At 39.4% G+C, this 20,136-nt stretch overlaps 1 protein-coding gene across 14 annotated transcripts in view; it reads right to left on the bottom strand.

Annotated features, from left to right (window-relative positions):
- The window catches only part of PIGN (phosphatidylinositol glycan anchor biosynthesis class N), a 186,163-nt gene that overhangs the window by 51,600 nt on the left and 114,427 nt on the right, over nt 1-20,136 (bottom strand). For 6 of the 14 annotated variants that reach the window (XM_070512917.1, XM_070512919.1, XM_070512924.1 and 3 more), the window contains one exon: nt 2,588-4,829. The exons of 2 other annotated variants lie outside the window; for them this stretch is intronic. In XM_070512917.1, coding sequence (XP_070369018.1) covers nt 4,706-4,829 — 124 coding nt within the window. In that variant the 3' untranslated portion in view covers nt 2,588-4,705. Of the gene's footprint in view, nt 1-2,587; nt 4,830-14,424; nt 14,542-20,136 lie in introns of those variants that run through there. 6 more of the 14 variants (XR_011504382.1, XR_011504380.1, XR_011504381.1 and 3 more) reach the window with 4 other exon arrangements.

Here is a 20,136-nt window from a genome sequence, read left to right as displayed (position 1 = left end):
TTCAAAGCATGCACATCAATTGAAGTTCTTGATTATAAGCAACAGAGATGCAGACAAAATCTTTTAGGAAATGAATGGTTTGTAGAATAACTGGGAAGGGTCAAAAAATGGTTGGAGCCAAGGGAAACTGGGCAGCAGACTATGCAGCCACAAGGACCTAGAAGAAACATCACTGAACTATTCTGCCCAATCGATGCCGATTTAGAAAGCATAAGGTAAAAAGCATATACAAAAATAAACATTTTAAGTGGAGCTTTGGACTTGTCATTATCCACTGTGTTCTTAGAAATACCAGTAACATAAGTCCCTCTTTTTATCGGATAATAAGTATGTGATGGAAGGTTACTTACTGGAAGGTACTGGAGTATCTCAATTAAACTTAGCCAACAACAGCTCCTAAACTCCACGTCTTACAAATTTTCTCTCTGTTCTAGCTTGAAAATCTTGCAAAGAACTCAGATTTGCCCGGCTTGCACCCCTTTACTCAGATGCACACCCTAAACTGTCAACTGTGGTGAGCAGAGAGTCATAACAAACCCCGGGGCTCCTGCCAGAGACACGGTTAGCAACGGAAACACAGCTACTCCAGAAGAGACTGCCAAGCAGACGTGGCACAGCTGAGCTGTACTCACTCACACTGTATCCATGTTGAATGCAGAGACTACCTCATGAAGGAAAACACGTCCCTATATATACGGAGTTCTAAGTGAGGCCAAGAGAGCGGAACGACATGAGTAGAAAAGACAGAAAACAGGGGAAGAGAGAAATAAGTAAAAGAGAAAAAACAAGGAACGCACAAAAATGTAACTAGTAATCACCTTCTACAGTGCAAATCACAAGAAAATAAGCCAATATTTGTTCTAAATTTATTTTTCTGGTAAACGAGGTAAAATAGAAAGTATAAAGACTTAGTCCAAATTCTAACAGGGCTGTCCGATGATCTGTGATGAACTGGATGCCAGTCCTGTAGGACTGAAGGTTCCCACATGCAAGACTAAATGATAACAGGCATGATTTATACAGAGGCAGGTAAAATTAATAGTTCATTTTAAAGTTTTCCCACATTAAGGGTTAAAATGAAAATGGTTTTCCAGCTCTCGGAAAAGATTCAGTTAAGCATACAACGCCTTTTTTCAAAACACTGTGACAAACTGAAGTTTTTATGCAAAAGTGTATGGTGACATTTCTGAAGTATGTTTACCAGTTGGAGGGAGAGTTTAAGACAGGACTGTAATCAAGCGAGTGGGATTTTTGGCCTACTGCTATCTTCCTCCCTCCACGAGGCATATACCAAGTTCAGTTCCCAAAGTACTACAATAAATACACCTAGTTAACTTTGTTTGACCAAGCGTTTCTCAAATATATTTGGTCAGGGAACCCTTTTTATTATGACATCTATTTGTATCCTAAGGAACTCATGTTCTAAGGGACATCCTTTGAGAAATGCTGCTATGTCGCAAATAAATACTGAGATTCTAAGGGTGGTGAGTTGAGCAACAGCTGTGATCTGTTTTAGTGTCTCTAAGGAAACTAGTAAGTGAGACATATCTTCTCAAATGTTTTTTTTATAGAATGAGTATTGTGTGCAGAAATCCCACCCACCTTTCTTACAAATCACGCTGATGTAGAAATGGGAAAATGCTACAAGATAGTAATTACCACAGTACTGAAAACACATACCATAACAATCCCACTGTAAAGCATTTTAGAGAGGATGAAGAGAATGTTGACATAAAAAGAGTAACTCTGAAAAGGTGAGCATTACCAAGTGTCTCTGGTCTCTTAAAGCAGTCCTCAGAACTGGCCCGAAGGGGTCCTCTCCAAATGACTGAGTTGACTCAGCTCACTCTCCTCAGGCCTCCTGAATAGACGGCGTCTGGCGGACACACGGGAGCTCAACCAGTCCTCCCCAGGAGAGCTGGAACCCTGCAGCATCTAGTGCCTCTCTTTAGGGACAATATTTGTGCAATCCTCCCCAACCCCAAGTCCTCCAGGGCCAGCTCCACCAGAAATTACATTTTTGATGGCACAGTTATGTATCAAAAGGTGGAGGAGCGAAGGGGTCCCCAGTCTACCATAACAAGGGTGTAAAGGTAGGGGCTCTGGGTGGACATATATGTTCCTAATATCCGACTTGGCTGAAATTTGGAATGAGTTTTTCGCTAGAATCAATATCATAAGTGATGAATAGATTAAATGTAGTTCAACTCTATCATGGTTAAATCATTTTGAGGGGATTATTGTAAGAATATGCTACCATTTATAACATTATTTCCCTAAAAAGTGAAAAAGCATTTTGTGTTCTAAATACTGCACACTAAATACAATACAGAGAATTAAAACACTGGTAAATTGTGGATAGGCTGCAGTTAGTTTCCTAAATCCTTAGAGTTTCCTCCAAGACTTATTCATGGTTCACGCAACACACTATGGCTTTTTTGTTGTTTGATATTTTCTCACCCTGATATGCTCACTTGAATTTTTATAGCAATCCCTAATCTAAATGACGTTTCTCAGCAAATGTCTTAAGTCTTGATTTGGAAATCTGGTATTCATAGTTAGAATGAAAAAGCAAATTAAACAGAAATACATTTTACATGAATCTTATTTATTTTTTCTCTGCTATTCAATATAAAAATATGCACTGCAAAACACTTTAGGAGAGTTGATGAACTGTGTAACAGAAAAGGCCTGTCCAGCAAACTCTGCTCTGAGGTGAGTCTCGGGGGCCCAGTTGCAGGGAGCGCGGAGAGCCTGCGGCTGCAGGCGCATGCTCCTGCTTTGTAAACTCACACTGACTCAAAACAGTATTAAGAAAAAGTCATACTTCAAACAGCAAAATAAAGGTAGAGCACTGACACCTTTCACAAAGTCGTAATAAAATATTCATTCATTCTCTGCTTGAAAATCCAGGAAAAGATGAAAGGCAAACCAGATAGAAAAGGAGTTAAATGGTAAGTGTTTATAAAATCAGTTTTCTCTGACTTTTGAAAAAACTGATTAAAAATCCTTTGAGGCAACGTGAAAGCTCCTGCATTCTCCACCTGCCAACGTCACCGTCTGCTATAGCAGCTCCTTACTTGTCCACCCAGATTTTACACTACAGCCCGAGGCATGAGCTCTCACAGGGACATCAGTGCTTTCTTCTTGGTACTATAATGCTTCTGCTCGTACGCCATGAAGTACTGTCACAAATATGTTGTAATTATACTTCATCATGAACAGAAATTAAGAAAGCACATTTTGCCAAACTGATTTTTTGTCTTCTAAGTTGTATTTGTTCACTCACCTGCCAATTTGAAAAATCTAGTAATTTGGAGAAGGCTTCCTCATCATGATGTGAATTGGTAATGCTATAACTTAATTCAAAAGCAATTATCTTTTAAAAACAGGACTCAGACCAGCAAAGCTTAGCTTCAGCCAAAATCTGCTAGCACACCATGGGCAAAAGGCCAACTCTACAGTGAGATGTAAAGGTCACTTTAAGAAACATCCAAATAAAAATTACAACAAATTTTGTCCATTAGAATTAATTTACGAATGGAAATCTAAATTTAATGAGAGGACTTTAAGACCTTTGGACTAGAATCTCACAATCAGATAGAAAAGCAATTTTAACATTGATTCTTATGATATTAGAAAGTTTAACCACTGATTTAAAGACTTCTGTTGAAACAAATCATAATAAAAGCTATGGTGGCAACAGATATTGAGTCTACAATTAAAAACTAATCCTTTAGGGGCCGGCCCGGTGGCGTAGTAGCTAAGTTCGTGCACTCCACTTCGGTGGCCCGTGGTCCACAGGTTTGGATCCCACATGCGGATCTAGCACCAGTCGTCAAGCCACGCTGTGGTGGCATCCTACATAAAATAGAAGAAGATTGGCACAGATGTCAGCTCAGGGCCAATCTTCCTCAGAAAACAACACAAAAAATCAAAAACTAATCCCGTAAATTTTTTCCCATGAACAAGACACAAATACTAAACATTTTCTACTTTTCTATCTCCAGAAATTCCATGACAATCCAGAAGTGAAAAAAAATGAAGTTCAAACCTGTATCTAGCTGGTTGACTGTGAAAACCCTGACACAGCACTACGAAGCATAAGACAGCACTGTTGCATACTGAAGAAAAATGACAACAATTGAAAACATTGCTTTCGACTGAAGCTTTACTAAATTTGAAATAATACATCCTGATTGTCTTTTTAGTGTTATTGTTTAGTAGTCAGAACTACTTGCAACACCAGGGCTGAGAGCTGATAAATATTTATGGTGCCACTTGGTGACTTCCTTCAAGTTCAGCCATAGCATTGATTTTGGATGTGGTCAGTCCTGTCCCCACAGGAGCACATGCTCCTTTGCATGTCTGGGCAGCTGTAGAGCTGGGGACCAGATTGTTACAGGTGCTCTGCAGCATCAGTGGGAAGAGCTGCCAGCTAATGGAAAAAAATGAAAATGGAGAATGCTTTCTTATGCTTTCCCACAGATATAATCACAATTTCACACATGCAAAACCTAAAGAAAATGGAAGCTCCTTTATTTCAGATAACCTGTAAATTCAGAATTCCACATATAATTTTCTTCACAGGAGCATAACGTACTGTGCATCAATATCCATCTTCCTATGGAATCCTTGATAAGATTTTAGTTTACAAGGAGAAGGGGAAACGAGATCCAGAGGCTGAATGACGGCTTCAGCACCATCATATGAGATGGCTTTTGGGTTTGCCACACAGTGTGAGTTTCTTTGTCGTGAGCAGCTGTGCCAGGCCATTGAGAAAGACCAGAACCATGGTCATAGACATGACAATCACGTAGTGGCTGATGCTACAGAAGGAGAAAAAGAAATATGTTACAGGCAGAAAGAACATGTATAAGGAAAAGGAGAAGATTCCTCCAAATAATGTTTTAAAATGTATATATAAAATACACAGAATCACACAGGATCCCAATGATGTGGAAATAGATATCAAAATGTCAAAAAAACAAATTTGTTACAGAAGTAGTGATGAACGTAAATAACTTTTTGAGATATCTCCAACAACTATAATATGTTATGAAAATATCTGATTGATATTAGCAGTGCCTGTGTCTTTGTCACCAATAGAAACTCAATTTCAAAATCTAGCTTTTAGAAAAATAAAGATAATTTTCCCCCTTCAAGTCTTGGACCCTCTGAATAATATCCACGGACTCCCCAGGATGTTCCCAGGTTAAGTGTTCTGACGTTTCAGAGCATGCCATCCGATGCTTTGACATAAGATAGAAGCACTGTGACAAAACGACTAACCACAAAGAAAGAAAAATGTTGGCCAAACTCAAATTCAGTGAAGTGAAATTTTAGTCAAGGAATCTGAACAAAGGAAAAAGGACACATCTCTTTACTAATCTCAAAGTCAAAGCTATTGTCTCTCAGACTTTTGGAAAAAGAAGAATAATGAATACTATTAAAATTACTCAGTTATCAGTTCTCATCCATCAGCAATAGGAAATGTGCAGTTTTTCTTTCTAAACACAGTTATTGTACTGTCTACACAGCTATGGCTTGATGATAAATTTATAAGTATGGGAAGAAACTTAGGATACAGATCTGACAAATTTACAGTAAAGCAGAGGCTTCATCAGTGGTACCAGCACAGTATCGCCCAAGTTAAGCTACAGTGCAGACGGGCAAGTGGTCTATTTACACTGCCTATCAGAGCCACGTTGAACCATCTGACTTTGCAATAGGTTCACACATTTTACATCCTTCGGCAAAAGTGGGGGGACGTTTTAGCAGGCCTATAACCAGGCTGGCTTCGTGAAGGGAGGCCATATTTTCTCCCTCTTCCTCTCCTCTACCCCCCAGCAAACAGGAGTCATGGCGTTGGTTACAGAAGCTCCTACCCCGAAATGGCCCACAGGACAAGCCCCAGGGAACTTGCCTCAGGACATCTGGCAAGGCGACTGTTGGGTGCACTTAAACAGTCCGTCACCTAGAAGGACAGGGAGACTAAGGGACAAGTCTCCCTCCCACCTTCTCAGTAACTCCAGTCCAACAGGTGGGCAGCCCCCAAATGCCAGACTGCTTCTCCCAGGCCAAGCTAAGCAGAGCTTCCACGTGCTGCCAGGTCTTCGCCCCCAGGCAAGGCCTCCCCAAGGCCAGGAGAGAAGGGCCTTCTACTCGGCTCAGGCCTTTGGTTTTGGTATTGTTACAGCTTTCAAGTGAGAAACTCCACTTGTAAAGTTTTATAGTTTGATAAGATTTTCCTTGGAAAGGCACTGGTTAGGACATTCTTATTTAGAATCTTTCTCTAGGTTCACCTTATAAAGTCAATTTGAAATAGAAAAAGAACAGCTGGTTAATTAAAAAAACAAGAATTAGAACTAGCTATGTTAGAAATCTCGTTCTGGTCTAGGGTAGGCTCCTGACGTAAAAAGGAAAACAATAAAATCAGATCCTTAATTGCTAAGCAAATATTAACACTAAAGTAAGATTTGTGAAACTTTTGTTTGTTTTCACTGTATACATAATGCAACAGGATATTGGACCCGGGATTTTTTTCTACTTAAATTTATGTGCATGTGTTTGTACATTTTTTTAACCCTGAACGAATATGATATAGAGCTTACCTACCATTTAATTATGTAGATGTTACAAGTTACAAAGCCACTTCCCAACTTTACTAGCTACAGAGGAAATAAATCACTGATCATTATTTTAAAATGAAAATAATGATCAAAAGACTAGATTTATTTATCATCCTATCAAGTTTTGCTGGGAACAGAATTATCTAGATATTGATTTTAACAGAATTCTCTTGAAAAACATGCCAAAATAGACAAGCTTATGTTACTAAAATTAGGTGAACCATGCTGACATTTGATCACACACAGAATTGGGTAATTGGCTGACTGATCTTGCTTTAAACATCTTCCAAAGCAAGGCAACTCAAGTTTATCCCTTCTCAGCAGATGACTTTGCTAATTTTATTGAGAAAATACTGACAGAGCAATCCTAAAAGAGAACTTCTTCTCGCCCCGAACCTACTAAGGTACCCATATCTGTGTCCACATTTCCTCCTGCACCTGATGTTGTCTACAACAAACTCCTCCACTTCTGTTGTGGATCCCATTTCAACTTTGCTACCAAAGGACTTTACTTTTGCAACTATCCCTGTCCTATATAGCCAATTTCTCCCCCTCTAACGTGAGCATCTCTTTCACCACACAGATGCGTAATTTCTCTCATGCTAAAAACAAATGAAAAACTCTCCCAAGATCCCATGGCTCCCTCCACCACCATCCAAATTTAAGGCATTTTAAATTTGGCATGTCCAAAACCCAGCTCTTAATTTCCTATATCCTTCTTCATCAAACTCCCACCTCCCAGAGCCTTCTCCATCTCTAGAAATGGTGTTACCATTCACTTAGTCACTCAAGATAAAAAACCTAGGGGTCACCCTTGATTCCTATCTTTTGTTCTCCCAGCACATCTAATCCATCAACAAATTCTATTCACCTCTTTCAAAACATTTTCAAATCCGGCCTCTCGTCACCATTTTGAATTGCTACCCTAGTCCAAGCTGCCATCATCTCTAGCTTAGGATACTCCAACGGCCTCTGAATCAGTCTTCCCTTTCTCTCTCTTGATCCCTACAATATGTTCTCCACACCATGGTCAAAGTGTTGTTTCAAAACGTAAAGCATATCAAATCACTTCCCCGCTCAAGAGCCTAATGCTTCACCTTACACTTGGAATAAATTCCTAATTCCTTGCAATGACCTTCAACCATAAGTGATACCAACTGTCTGTCTTTCTGAACTCTCTCCCTAGCATGTTTCCCCTCACACCATTCTAGTTACAGTAACCTTCATGCTTTCAAAAGTATTTACTGACATGGGGAAATAATTATTATAGAAAGTCAATTTTAAAACAAAACAAAATCCTGTATATGTTCGCACATAAATTAAGGCTAAAAGGATATACATCAACATGTTGAACAGTGTTTATCTCTGAGACACTGAATTATGGGTGACTTCTTATTTTTTCTATATGCTTTCAGTATTTTCTAAAATAAGCTAGTGACAAACTTCTTATTTTCTATAATAAGTTTGATATAATTTAATATGATGTTTACAAATTATGGTAGGATTAGCCATAGAACTCTTAGGCTGAGATCATAATTACCACAGAAACTTCAACTCTATTCAGTGTCTGTTTCTCACAGGACATTTCAAAATCTGCACTGGTTCCTGAGATCAAAATCCTCAATCCAACAAGCTGCATACAATGGTGATGACTTCTTCATGTTGTAAGAATGTTTACTCTCCAACCCGGGGACTAAAGTTTGGCGTCAGAGATGAGATGAGTGAGTGAGTACAAACCGCCCAATCTAGGTCTTGAGGATCAAATCCAGGAAAACTCAATCTGAGTTTGGGTTCCATGGGAGACCAGACAAGGAGGTCAGGAGTCAGGTAGATAAAGGAAAGCCATGAGGACTGTAAAAGATGACACTATGGAAAGGATAAACAAAAGATGGCATATCCATACAAAGGAACACTATTCAGCAATGAAAAGGAACAAGGTATTGATAGATGCTACAACATAAATGGATGCAAAAACATTAGGCCATGTGGAATGCCAGATGCAAGAGACTACTTATTGTATGATTGCATTCATTGAAACGTCCAGAATAGGCAAATCTGTAGAGACAGAAAGCAGATTAGTAGTTGCCTGGGATTGAGTATGGGAATGGGGATAGGTTGTAATCACTCTGGGGGAATTTTTTGGGTGATGGAAATATTCAAAAACTAGAATGTGGTGAAGGTTGCACAACTCTATAAATTAGCTTAAAATCACTGAAGTGATTTAAAACCTTAAAATGAATGAATTTTATGATATGTAAATTATACTTCAATAAAGTGGTAAAAAAGAAGAAAGAAAAGATTACATTCTAGCAGACTTTTGTTTGTTAAATTTTGCTATCACTTTTAGGCCTTTTATCACTTTTAATATTTTAAGTTACCTTAAAATATGAAATATAACTTGATCTCTTAAAGTAAGTTTTGTAAAACCAGTAGGTGAGCCATCCTCAAACTTACTGAAAGTCTATTTATAAAAGACAGAGATCACATATCTCCTTACAACGGCCTGAAATTACTGACTCTTGGCTCATTTAAGCTAATGTTATTGGCAAGGAACAGTTGTGAAGTTCATCTCCATGCAATTGAGCCACAAGGCATTTAGCCTGTGATATTTTCCATCAATCGAGTCTTGGTGTCATCTCAGCATAGCAGAGTTAAAGGAGCATCAAATTTCAACTTGAAATGAGTTCGGCTGTTCCCATCTTCCCCCTATGACTATCTGACATCACTTAAAACAGCTATTCTCAAGGTGTACATGTGTGACGGTAGAGAGGGGCAGGGTCTGTGTGTGGAAGGGAACACAGAACCACCAGGCAGGCCTTTCAACCTGTGCAACGGGTGATACAAAGTTGATTGTACTTCTCCTCAGGGTAAGGGACAATAGAAGCAGGTTATATCTGTCAGATGCACTGGGAAGGAAAAAGATTGAGGATCACCGATTTCAATAAAGCTTAGTAGTCATTGTAAGAGTAAAGATATTTTATGGCACTTATTCATTACATTTAGAAAGGTACTAAAATATTACTGAACATAATCATAAGTTTTCATTATATAAAAAGAGAAAAGACATTTTAGTTGTCATTTGTATTTTAATAAGGTATAACAATAGTGCACGTAGGAAACAAAGTCCAAATGAACATCATTATCAAACCAAACCACAGTGCAAAGTGATGATGCTGACTCTGTTCACCTCATATCAAATACATTTAGAACATAAATTTAAATATATGTTTTATGGTTATGAAAATTACCTCAAAGGCATTTTTTCTGTAGTTTAAAAAAATGCACTTCTTTCAGTTCGCCATATAAAAGGTGGTACTCTGTAAAGTTTATGACCTGCTGTGGATGAAGATACAGTGTAAAAGATCAAAAGAAGAAAATACTAAATTACAGCTCTGTCAGCCCAACTCAGTTCTGTGGCCTGGGCAGGATATTTTTCACAGGGCTGTTAAAGGAACACCTGAGGCCATGAATTTCTCCAGGGACCCACTGAACTTACACCGCAGTTTCGGCTGATTATGCTGACTGGAGCATGTTCCTTCAAGAGTCTCAGTTTAATTCTGGTAAAATCTGCTGTGAAGATGCATTTAAACATTAGACTATGCCCATAAACAGACACACCGTCTCCTGCCCCAGTAATGCAATCTCTATTGTTAAAGAAACCTGAAAATGAACAGCTGAGGAATCTCTCAAACCTATTTTGAAAACCCACTGCAGGCACCACGATGACACTATAAAGATAACAGATACACGCCAGCCTCCATGCATGGGGTGGGCTAGCTCCCACTCCTCTAAAATTCTGGGACAGATTCTCACCATTTCTGCACTCACAAAGCAATAAAACAGCAAGGACAAAAAGATAACACTCCTTTCCTGTGAATAATGGGCATGGAATGGCTGAAGTTATTAACTGCGTTACTAATACAAAGGAGTTTAGAAATAAAATTTGTCACAAAGGGAACCACTGCAGGAGCACAGCTCAAATAACCCCAGTTCCCACTCGGGGAACTCGACAGAGAGATTAACAGTATCTGCAACATCACAAGAAACAGCTCAGCTTTTCAAATATACATTCACATAGGAATAATTAGAAAATCAAAACTTAAAAGCAACATTCTCACAAATAAGAAGCCGGAAAAAGTAGAATAATGACGTTTTGATATGTGAACCCTACTAAATGGTGCTTTAGTTCTGAATCTTGAAGGATGTTTTCCCCCATTATCCAAGCCTTTTCCTGGCAATCAATTAGACGCTTATGAAGATGCATGAACCACTCCTGCCCATTAGCCCTGTACCACATGGTTCACTGCGGCAGTATGTGCCATTACTGCCGTAAAGGATACAAAGAGATTTTCGAATTCTGACTTACCGACAAGTGCAGCAGCAGCAACAAAAGCCTAACCTTGCAGCATCAATCGGGGCAATTTCATTTAGAAAGCCTAATTTCACTAACTTAGATTTCATTTTCTTTCTCTATTCCAGCCCCTTCACCCTCTACCCTCCCCTCTGCAACCATCTTCCTTTCTTAAGTGGGCATATGATACAACAAAAGACAAGACAGACAGAGCAGAGCAAGGAGATATTTCAGCAGGAATGACCAGGAGAGTATGTGGGGAATTTATGTAGGATAGGCCCATGCCCGCAGCCTGAAGAAGAGAACTGAGCTCTGAAATCCCTATATACCTGCCTTCAAGAAGTCTCTCCAAGCAGGCACCCCATTTAACCTACGGGACTTAGATCTGTGAAGATGAAGCATTGAGACTGAGATAAACTGAGGTTTAACATAACTTATTAACTGGCTATGTCTTTCTCGTCTTCCCATCCATTTGGGATTTTTAATGTTTATAGATGAGGGTGTAATGATTACAAGAGGCACAAACCAGGACTGTTTCAGGTAAATCTGGACATAGAGTCACTGTATGCACAGGGCAGCTCCCATTATAAAAAATACTATTACCACAAAATATTTCTACAGAATAGCCTTTACCCTAGAGGGCATTAATTAATTATATAACATTTTAATATGTATCATAAATCAATTATAGTACTGAAACATGGAGTAACATCCTTTTCTTATGGCCCATGCTGTAGAGTGGGGGTCATCAAAGCATTCTCAGCCCCCAAACGCTAATGCACTATTCTGTTTCCCTTGGTTTGAATGATGCTCACTCTTTGTTTTATGCCTCTGTAGTCTCTCTTTTTGCTTTTATTTTTTGCTCTGATGAACGCTTTATTCCCATGATGGTTGTGCAAAGGAATGCAAGGAATAGGGCCGGAGGTACCACACAAGTGCCAAGAAAAACCTCATGCTAGATGTTAAATGAAAATTTTGCAATGGGTCAAAGCCGCTTTTAAAAACAATCAAACAAGCACAAGTAACAAAAATAAAAATAGATAAAGTGGACTATATCAAAATCAAAAACTTCTGTGCATCAAAGGACACAATCAACAGAGTGAAAAGGCAACCTACAGAATGAGACAAAATATTTGCAAATCATATATCTGATAAAGGGTTAATATCCAAGATATACAAAGAACTCCTACAACTCAACAATAAAAAAAGCAATAACTTCACTTAAAGGGTTAATATCCAAGATATACAAAGAACTCCTACAACTCAACAATAAAAAAAGCAATAACTTCACTTAAAACTGGTCAAAGGACTTGAATAGACATTTCCCCAAAGAAGATATACAAATGGCTAACAAGCATATGAAAAATGCTCAGTATCACTAATCATTACAGAAATGCAAATCAAAACTACAATGAGATACACCTCACACCCATCATGATGGCTACCATCAAAAAAACAGAAAACAAGTGTTGGCAAGGATGTAGAAAAATTGGAACTCTTGTGTACCATTGGCAGGAATGTAAAATGGTGTACCTGCCATGGAAAACATTTGGCAGTTCTTCAAAAAATTAAAAACAGAACTACCATATGATCCAGTAATCCCACTTCTTGGTATATATCTGAAAGAACTGAAAGCAGGGACTCAAACAGATAATGAACACTCACGTTCACAGCAGTATCATTCATAATAGCCAAAAGGTGGGAGCAACCTAAGTGTCCATTGATGGATGAACAGATAAACAAAATGTGATATATACATACAATGGAATATTACTCAGCCTCAAAAAGGAAGGAAATTCTGACACATGCTACAACATGGATGAAACTTGAGGACACTATGCTAAGTTAAATTAGCCAGTCACAAAAGGACAACTACTGTGTGATTCCACTTACATGAGGTACCTAGAGCAGCCAAATTCTTAGAGACAGAAAGTAGAATGGTGGTTTCCAGGGGCAGGGGGGAAGGGAAATGGGGAATTGTTTAACGGGTATTGAGTTTCAGTTATGCAGGATGAGACGGTTCTGGAGATTGGTTGCACAATAATGTGAACATACATAATAATACTGAACTGCATACTTAAAAATGGTTAACATGGTATTTTTATGTTATGTATATATATATGACTGTAATTTTTTTAAAAGGAAAGAAAAGTATAAAGGAAAAAGAAAGTAAAAGTTGACAATTTGGATTTGGTGCAAAGTATGATGACATAGAGAAGGGCCCTGCAACATCACTGCAGCCTGGGAGGACTGACCTTGAAGGAAGCAGGAAAAAACCATGTCTGGAAGCAAAGAATAACATCGGGAGATGGAAAGAGAATTAAGACCGCTGCTGAGGCCACGATGCCAAGAACACATAGGGACAATGCTGTAATGATCCTGACAGTGCGAACTCAGTTAGCGCCTCCATTTCTACACACTCCACCCCATCCTTTACTCCATGGAATGAACTTGTATAAAAAAGGCAGTCAAGATTCCCAACTCCTAGGCAATGATTAACTTGCAGAAATAACATCTAAAATGTTAAAGCTCAAGTAGAACCAAAGAATATGGCTCCTTACTTATATGCCAATAGAATGTACACTGTAGCTTTGTATTCAAGGTTTTCCAAATTAAGGCTCTCAAAGCTTATTTTCAGAATTTTCTTTATCCGAAACGTATGGCTTCTGAAATCCAAACTATTTTTCACACTCCACATATGTATGCATTGGGCTTTTTCACCTCTATAGCTTTGCTCCTATCCATTCTGTCCGGCTAAAATACCCTTTCCAAACCTCCAAGTCCTCTAATTGAAATTATACCCTTCATTCAAGGCCCAGCTGAAATGCAGACCTTGTAGAATGTTTTCTCAGTCACTGCAGCCAGAAGTTAAGTGGCCTCCCTTCTGTATTCATATAGCCCTTAACCACACGCTACCTTGCATTACAGTCATTACGTCTTACAACCTGTGTTAGAGTATAATCTCCCCAAACGAAGGGGCCACGTGTCATAGTCATGTACTTCCAGGGTTAGAATGGCCCTTACAAGCTATCCATTAGAACCTTCTACTCAGTGCTTGAATTCCCTACACAATATCCTGATGAAATAGTTACCCATCTCCAGAGATGGGGCATCACTAAGTCTTGAGGGAGGCAAACTCATTTATCTTTGGGTCCTTGACAATGCCCAGGACACATCATGCATGGTGAGTGCTCAGAATGTAATTTTTTCTGAAAAAATGATCTATACATTAAATGCATACACAATGTAAAAAAATGAAACCTAGGAATGCCACATTATTGTGAAATCTGTTTTTTGGAGCCAATTTCATCCTCTGTAAAATGGAAATATATTTTCTTCACATCATTGTTGTGAGAATTAATGAAATAACATATGTACAACTCCTAATACACTGAGTGCAATACATGACATTTTAAAACTAATTATTATAGAATCGAATACCTTTCTCAATAATCCTTTTCTCAATCACCGCTTAACTTATCCTAGCTTTTCCTCGGTTTGGGATAGAAGCTCTTTGTGGTGCAAAAATCCAATCCTCTGAATAGTTTCTGAAAACTTCTAGTGAGCGCAGAAGAGAGAAGAGATAAATATGATTGCATTAAATTACTTAGAACAGCTTAACATAAGACATTCTAGAATTTTCTAGAGAAAAATGATGACTATCTTTAAGTAAGCAACATGAAAGACTGTGAAGGAGATAAAATAATTCTTGGACGCAGAGGGATACAGGACTTCTGGAGTGGATCAAGGGCTGATGCTGATGCCGGGACGTGGAAAATAAAGGGCTCAAAGGGGTTTTCTTTTTCTTTCTCTCTCTTTCCTTCCCTCTCCAACTTCTCTCTTGATTTTCCTTCCTTCTTTTCTTCTTTCTGATGAAACAGTCCATTATTAGAGAGGAAAAGAAAGGAAAGCTAAGTTGATCTGGTGTTGAGGGGAATATTCTGCTAATATAAGTTTTAGATGAAGGACTGAAGGTTGACAGAAAGGAAACTGGAAAAACAATGTTGAATGGAATAGAATCCATGATGCACTGACAAGAGAGGGATTACTCAGTTTAGGAAAACTGAATGAGAGGGTGGAATGTCTATAATTAGAAAGACAGGCTCATAATGGTAGCTCAATAAGCACTTGTTGAACGAAAGCATAAAAAACTAATTAAGTCAGTAAGTGGGAAAAAGATCCTGAATTCAGGAACCCAATGCTGAAAAGAAATCTCCTCTACTTGAGTCCTGAGTATCAAAGTCACCAAGGTCTGCAAAGGTGACAAGGCAAAGGAAAATTTCTGTTTCAGGGTTGCTTATGGGTATCTTGCTTCATCCCTACCTTCCTTGAATTTGCCCTTGACTCTCTACAGCCCGAGCCAAAGTCTTTCCAGGGCACACACACAGCCTCAGAGCTTTAGCAGCATAATACTCCTGCAGTCTTACTTTATACCTTTTAACTCTCCTAGCAATAGTCTTCTTTGTGTCATGAGGTCTTTCTCTCAACCACCAATGTGGGACTCACTCCCCGTTTCTGTCTTCTGACATAAACCAGAAACAACTTTGCCAGCCGTGCAGGTTGGAAGGACGGGCGGTGCCATCCGTTGGCGCCTGCACGCCCCGTGACAGCCTTCCTCCATTGGAATGTGGCTTTCTACTTCACTCCCTTCCTTTCAGTCTTTTCTCTTTGAAGACATGATTCTGCTCTGTACATCTAACAAAGGCCTCTGGCCAAAAACAGTACTTTTCTGACATAAGATGCCCTTACTTCTGGCCCTCCTAATCAATATTTCTTTCTCCTTTAAATCCTAAATTTATATTATTCAAAACTTTGCAGTGAATGGTTCCTTTGCAAACACAGGATTAGACACACAGCCACTTTTTAAAGAGTTTGTTAGAGTCATAAAACAAAGACTTTGGGAAATTCTCTTTAAGTAGAGGCAATGAAGAGCAGTGGGAATATCACAGCCTTGGCTATTGAGGGGCAGCCTTCTGGACCTGCTCAGCCATTTCCAGGTCCATGACAGGAGCAAGCCACAATCTCCTTAGGGCCACAGTAAATTTTTATCTATAAAATGGAGACAGTAAATATATCTATTGTGGAAAATAATACCCACTTCACAGCATTGTGATAAGGATCACACGAAACAACGTGTTAGAAGATCCTGTAAACACAGTAGCACAATACAAATGTTGCTTATTTCTGGTGTGTGACTGGTGGCCCTCCTTTGATTGACATCCTGGACCTCCCACTCAAGTTTGAAGCCTCTGTATTATTTTGCCTTTTACCTAATATAAATTGACTCCCTTGTCTCTGAATTGTCTTTATCATGCCTTTCAGGGCCCATGTCTCAAATAACCAACTGCTGGGTGTGTGGACGCTGTTGTAATGCACAGCCTTGCTCTGATCTCGCGGGTAGAATGCCTCTACCCTACTCTGTGAATGAGCTTACTCCATTTGGACCCCAATACTGGCTCCAGAACCCCAGCTTTGACAGAGGGTAATTAGAATTGATGTAACTAGGGACATTTACTCCTTCCAACTATATTATTCCTCATGCTCATGAGTAAAATGAAACGATAATAAAAATCTCAGAGAGGTGAGGGTATTCCCATGTGATTAACTGCCCTCTATTTCTCCCCTCCTTTCCAATTAAGCTTGAAAGAATGGTCTATACTTATAACCCCACTTCCTGGCCTCCCATTTTATTTATTCATTTCCTTTTAACTTTTATCAGAGTCATACACACAGTATGAAAAAAAGCAAAATAATGGAGAAAGATTTATAGTAAAAAGCAACAATCCCTTCTCCTTTCAGATCTTCTAGTGGTTCCCCCCTCAACGTGAATTAGCATCTTCGTGTTGCTGTTCACTGACGAATCAATTTGAAACATTATTTATTAAGTCCCTGCTAGGAAAGAGAAGAATTTAGCCTACTTATACTATACACTACTCATTTCAATTTTAGATAGTTATTTCAGTTCTTCTGTTTTTCCTTATGAATCAATGTTGAGGTATAATTTATATATAAAAAAATAGAACCATTTCGAGTTACATGAGTATTGGCAAATGGTACACCCACGTAACCAACATCACTGTCAAGATATAGAACATTTCCATCATCCCAAAAGTTCCCACATGCCCTTTTACAGTCAAGCTCACTCATCCCAACTCCCAGTCCCAGACAACCACTGATCAGCTTTCTGTGACTACACATTAATTCTGCCTGCTTTAGAATTTTATATAAGTGGAATAATACAATATGTACTCTTAGGTACCTGGCTTCTTTCACTCAATAGAAAATGTCTGAAATTCATCCATGTAGTTGAGTTCATTAGTCATTCACTTCTTTTTATGAGTAAGTAGTATTTCATTGTGTGGACACAGTGCAATTTGTTGATCACATGCTGATGAACATCTGTGTTGTTGCCAGATTTTGGCTATTATGAATAAAGCTGCCCTGACAATTCCTGCACGAGCCTTTCTGTGTACGTTCGCTTCCCCTTCCCTTGGGTAAATATCTAGGCATGGAATAGCTGGGCCACAGGGTAGTGTATATTTAACTTTTTAAAAAGTCTTGCTTTCCTTTCAGTCTCACCCACAAATAGCATGGTTGCTGATAAGTCCTACACACGTGACAGAAATCGCTACTTCGTGTTTTAGGAGGAGCAGGAGGGGTGCCTGCCTCTGCCTGTTCGGCTAGAGGCGGGAGGAGGCTGCAAACGCTAGACGGGAGGACAGCTCTTCTCTGAGGTGGAAGCACATATACCACAGCAGTGAAAGTCTTCCCGTGTTTTCAGTCTCTTTACAGCTGTCTCTGGTTTTTCCCCGGAAGTGAAATGCCTGTAGCACTTTCTGCATGGGGATGAAGGAAGTAGGAGAGAGACTGTGGAGAGCCAGTTGACACCATCCTTAGCTAGACAGACATTTAGTTGATCCCATCTGGCTCTCCCTTCCTCACTCCTACCCTCCATATTACTGTCTGACTGAGTCTGGCGCCTCGAGGCTCCCTGCTCCTTTGGCAGTACCGGCTGACAGATTCTGAGCTGCTGCTTTCTCTCTCTGATTACTCATCTTCTAGAAATTTGTTGAACTCGCATTTGCTGATGGTCCTCCTGCCATTCTCTTCACTTTTGCTGGGTTTGTTATTTTGGGGGGGTCTTGGTAGAAAGGAGAAAAATGATTATCTTTGGTCTGCAGTCCTCACCCAGAAGTCAGTGGATCTGATTCAGCGTGGCAATCTAGTACTAAATCCTACCACCGGAACTTCCAACGCCAAGCTCACAACGACCCTGCCGAGCGATCCAGTGCAAACCTTTCTGTCTTTCCCACCTGATCTCTCTGTAACATCTGGATAACCTCCCTCCTTCCTGAAATGCTCTTGACTTCCACAATACTACTCTCGCCTGGTTTTCTCCTGCCTTTCTGGCCACTTCTTTCCATCTCATTTCCACACTTCTCATTCTCTGCCCTTAAATATCAGTGGTTCCCAGAGGCACCACCTTAGATCTTCGTCTTTTCTCACTCTACACACTCTCCCTAGATCTTGTGACCCAGTGTGCTCTTCTAAACCCCACGCTAAACCCCCCCCAAACCCCCGAGATGCCTTCCCTTACCCTCCAAGGCTGAGGTAAGTGCCCTGACAAACGTCCCCATAGCACCTAAGAGATTATTCTAGAACTTCTCACACTGCATGATAGTGCCTGTTCCTGAATCTGTTTCCTTCTCTAACCTTATGCTCCCTGGAAGCCCAAGACTGTTTTTCATCACCAGCCAACTCACCTGGCAAGGCAGTTTGTGATGAACAAATATTTGCTGGATTGAATAGACATCATGGGTATTCAAAATGCTTTGTGTTTTATACATGTTATTACTGGTAATAACAGTAAAATTTGTACTTTGAAGGAAAAATTTGCCAAGTAAGATAAATTGCAAGCTAATCACATAAAATCAAGTTACTAATTTGTATAGCATAAGTTAATGATGCTGTGCATAAATTAATTATGCACATTTTCATGTGAAAATTATACCCTCTTCGGGGCCGGCCCCATTGCCGAGTGGTTAAGTTCATGTGCTCCGCTTCGGTGGCCCAGGGTTTCACCAGTTTGGATCCTGGGCACAGACATAGCACCACTCATCGGGCCACGCTGAGACAGTGTCCCACATAGCACAACCAGAGGCACTCACAACTAGAATATACAGCTATGTATTGGGGGGCTTTGAGGAGAAGAAGAAGCAAAAAAAAGATTGGCAACAGATGTTAGCTCAGGTGCCAATCTTTAAAACAATGATATCCTCTTCATTCCTTCGCACCTCTTTAGAGCCAAAACCAATATGGATTTCTCCCATCAAAGAAGTCTCACACCCATGTTCACAACAGCATTATTCACAATAGACAAAAGGTAGAAGCAACCCAAGTGTCCATAAACAAAGTGTGGTCTATATATAAAATAGAACATTATTCAACCCTAAAAAGGAAGGAAATTCTGACAGATGCTATAACATCATGAACCTTGAGACATTATCCCAAGTGAATTAAGTCAGTCACAAAAGGACAAATACTGTATAACTTCATCTATATGAGGTAACCTAGAGTAGTCAAATTCATAGAGAGAGAAAGTAGAGTGGTGTTGCCAGGACAGATGGGGAGGTGAGAATGGGGAGTTACTATTTGATGGGCACAGAGTTTCAGTTTGCAGGACGAAGAGAGTTCTGGAGATGGATGATGGCGATAGTTGCACAACAATGAGAATGTACTGAAGGCTGCAGAACTGTACACTCAGAAATGGTTAAGATGGTAAATTTAATATTATTTATATTTTACCACAATTAAAAAGAAAATAAAATAAAAAGTCTCACACACAAAAATACTATATTTTATCAAAATATCTTCCAAACAAAATTCTAACCTATGTCTAAAATTAAAAAAATTAATCAAACTCCAGAAAGAGTAAGAAGAGGTATGGTAATTACGAGAAACACTATGAAGGATAAAAATAGAACCAGAGAATAACATCCATAATAACAGCTGCCATCTATGGAGGCTCATTAGACGCCAGGCACTGCGCTAAACGCTTTACACAGATTAATTAATTCAAAATGACTACAAGAGACAAGGGAGCGATTACGTCACTTGCCACTGGTCCCACAGCTAAAAAGTGGCAGAAATCGT

The sequence above is a fragment of the Equus asinus genome, chromosome 7, assembly GCF_041296235.1.
Source record: "Equus asinus isolate D_3611 breed Donkey chromosome 7, EquAss-T2T_v2, whole genome shotgun sequence".
NCBI lineage: Eukaryota > Metazoa > Chordata > Mammalia > Perissodactyla > Equidae > Equus > Equus asinus.
Note: the sequence above shows the minus strand (reverse complement) of the source record. Positions and strands in the feature narration are given on the sequence as shown.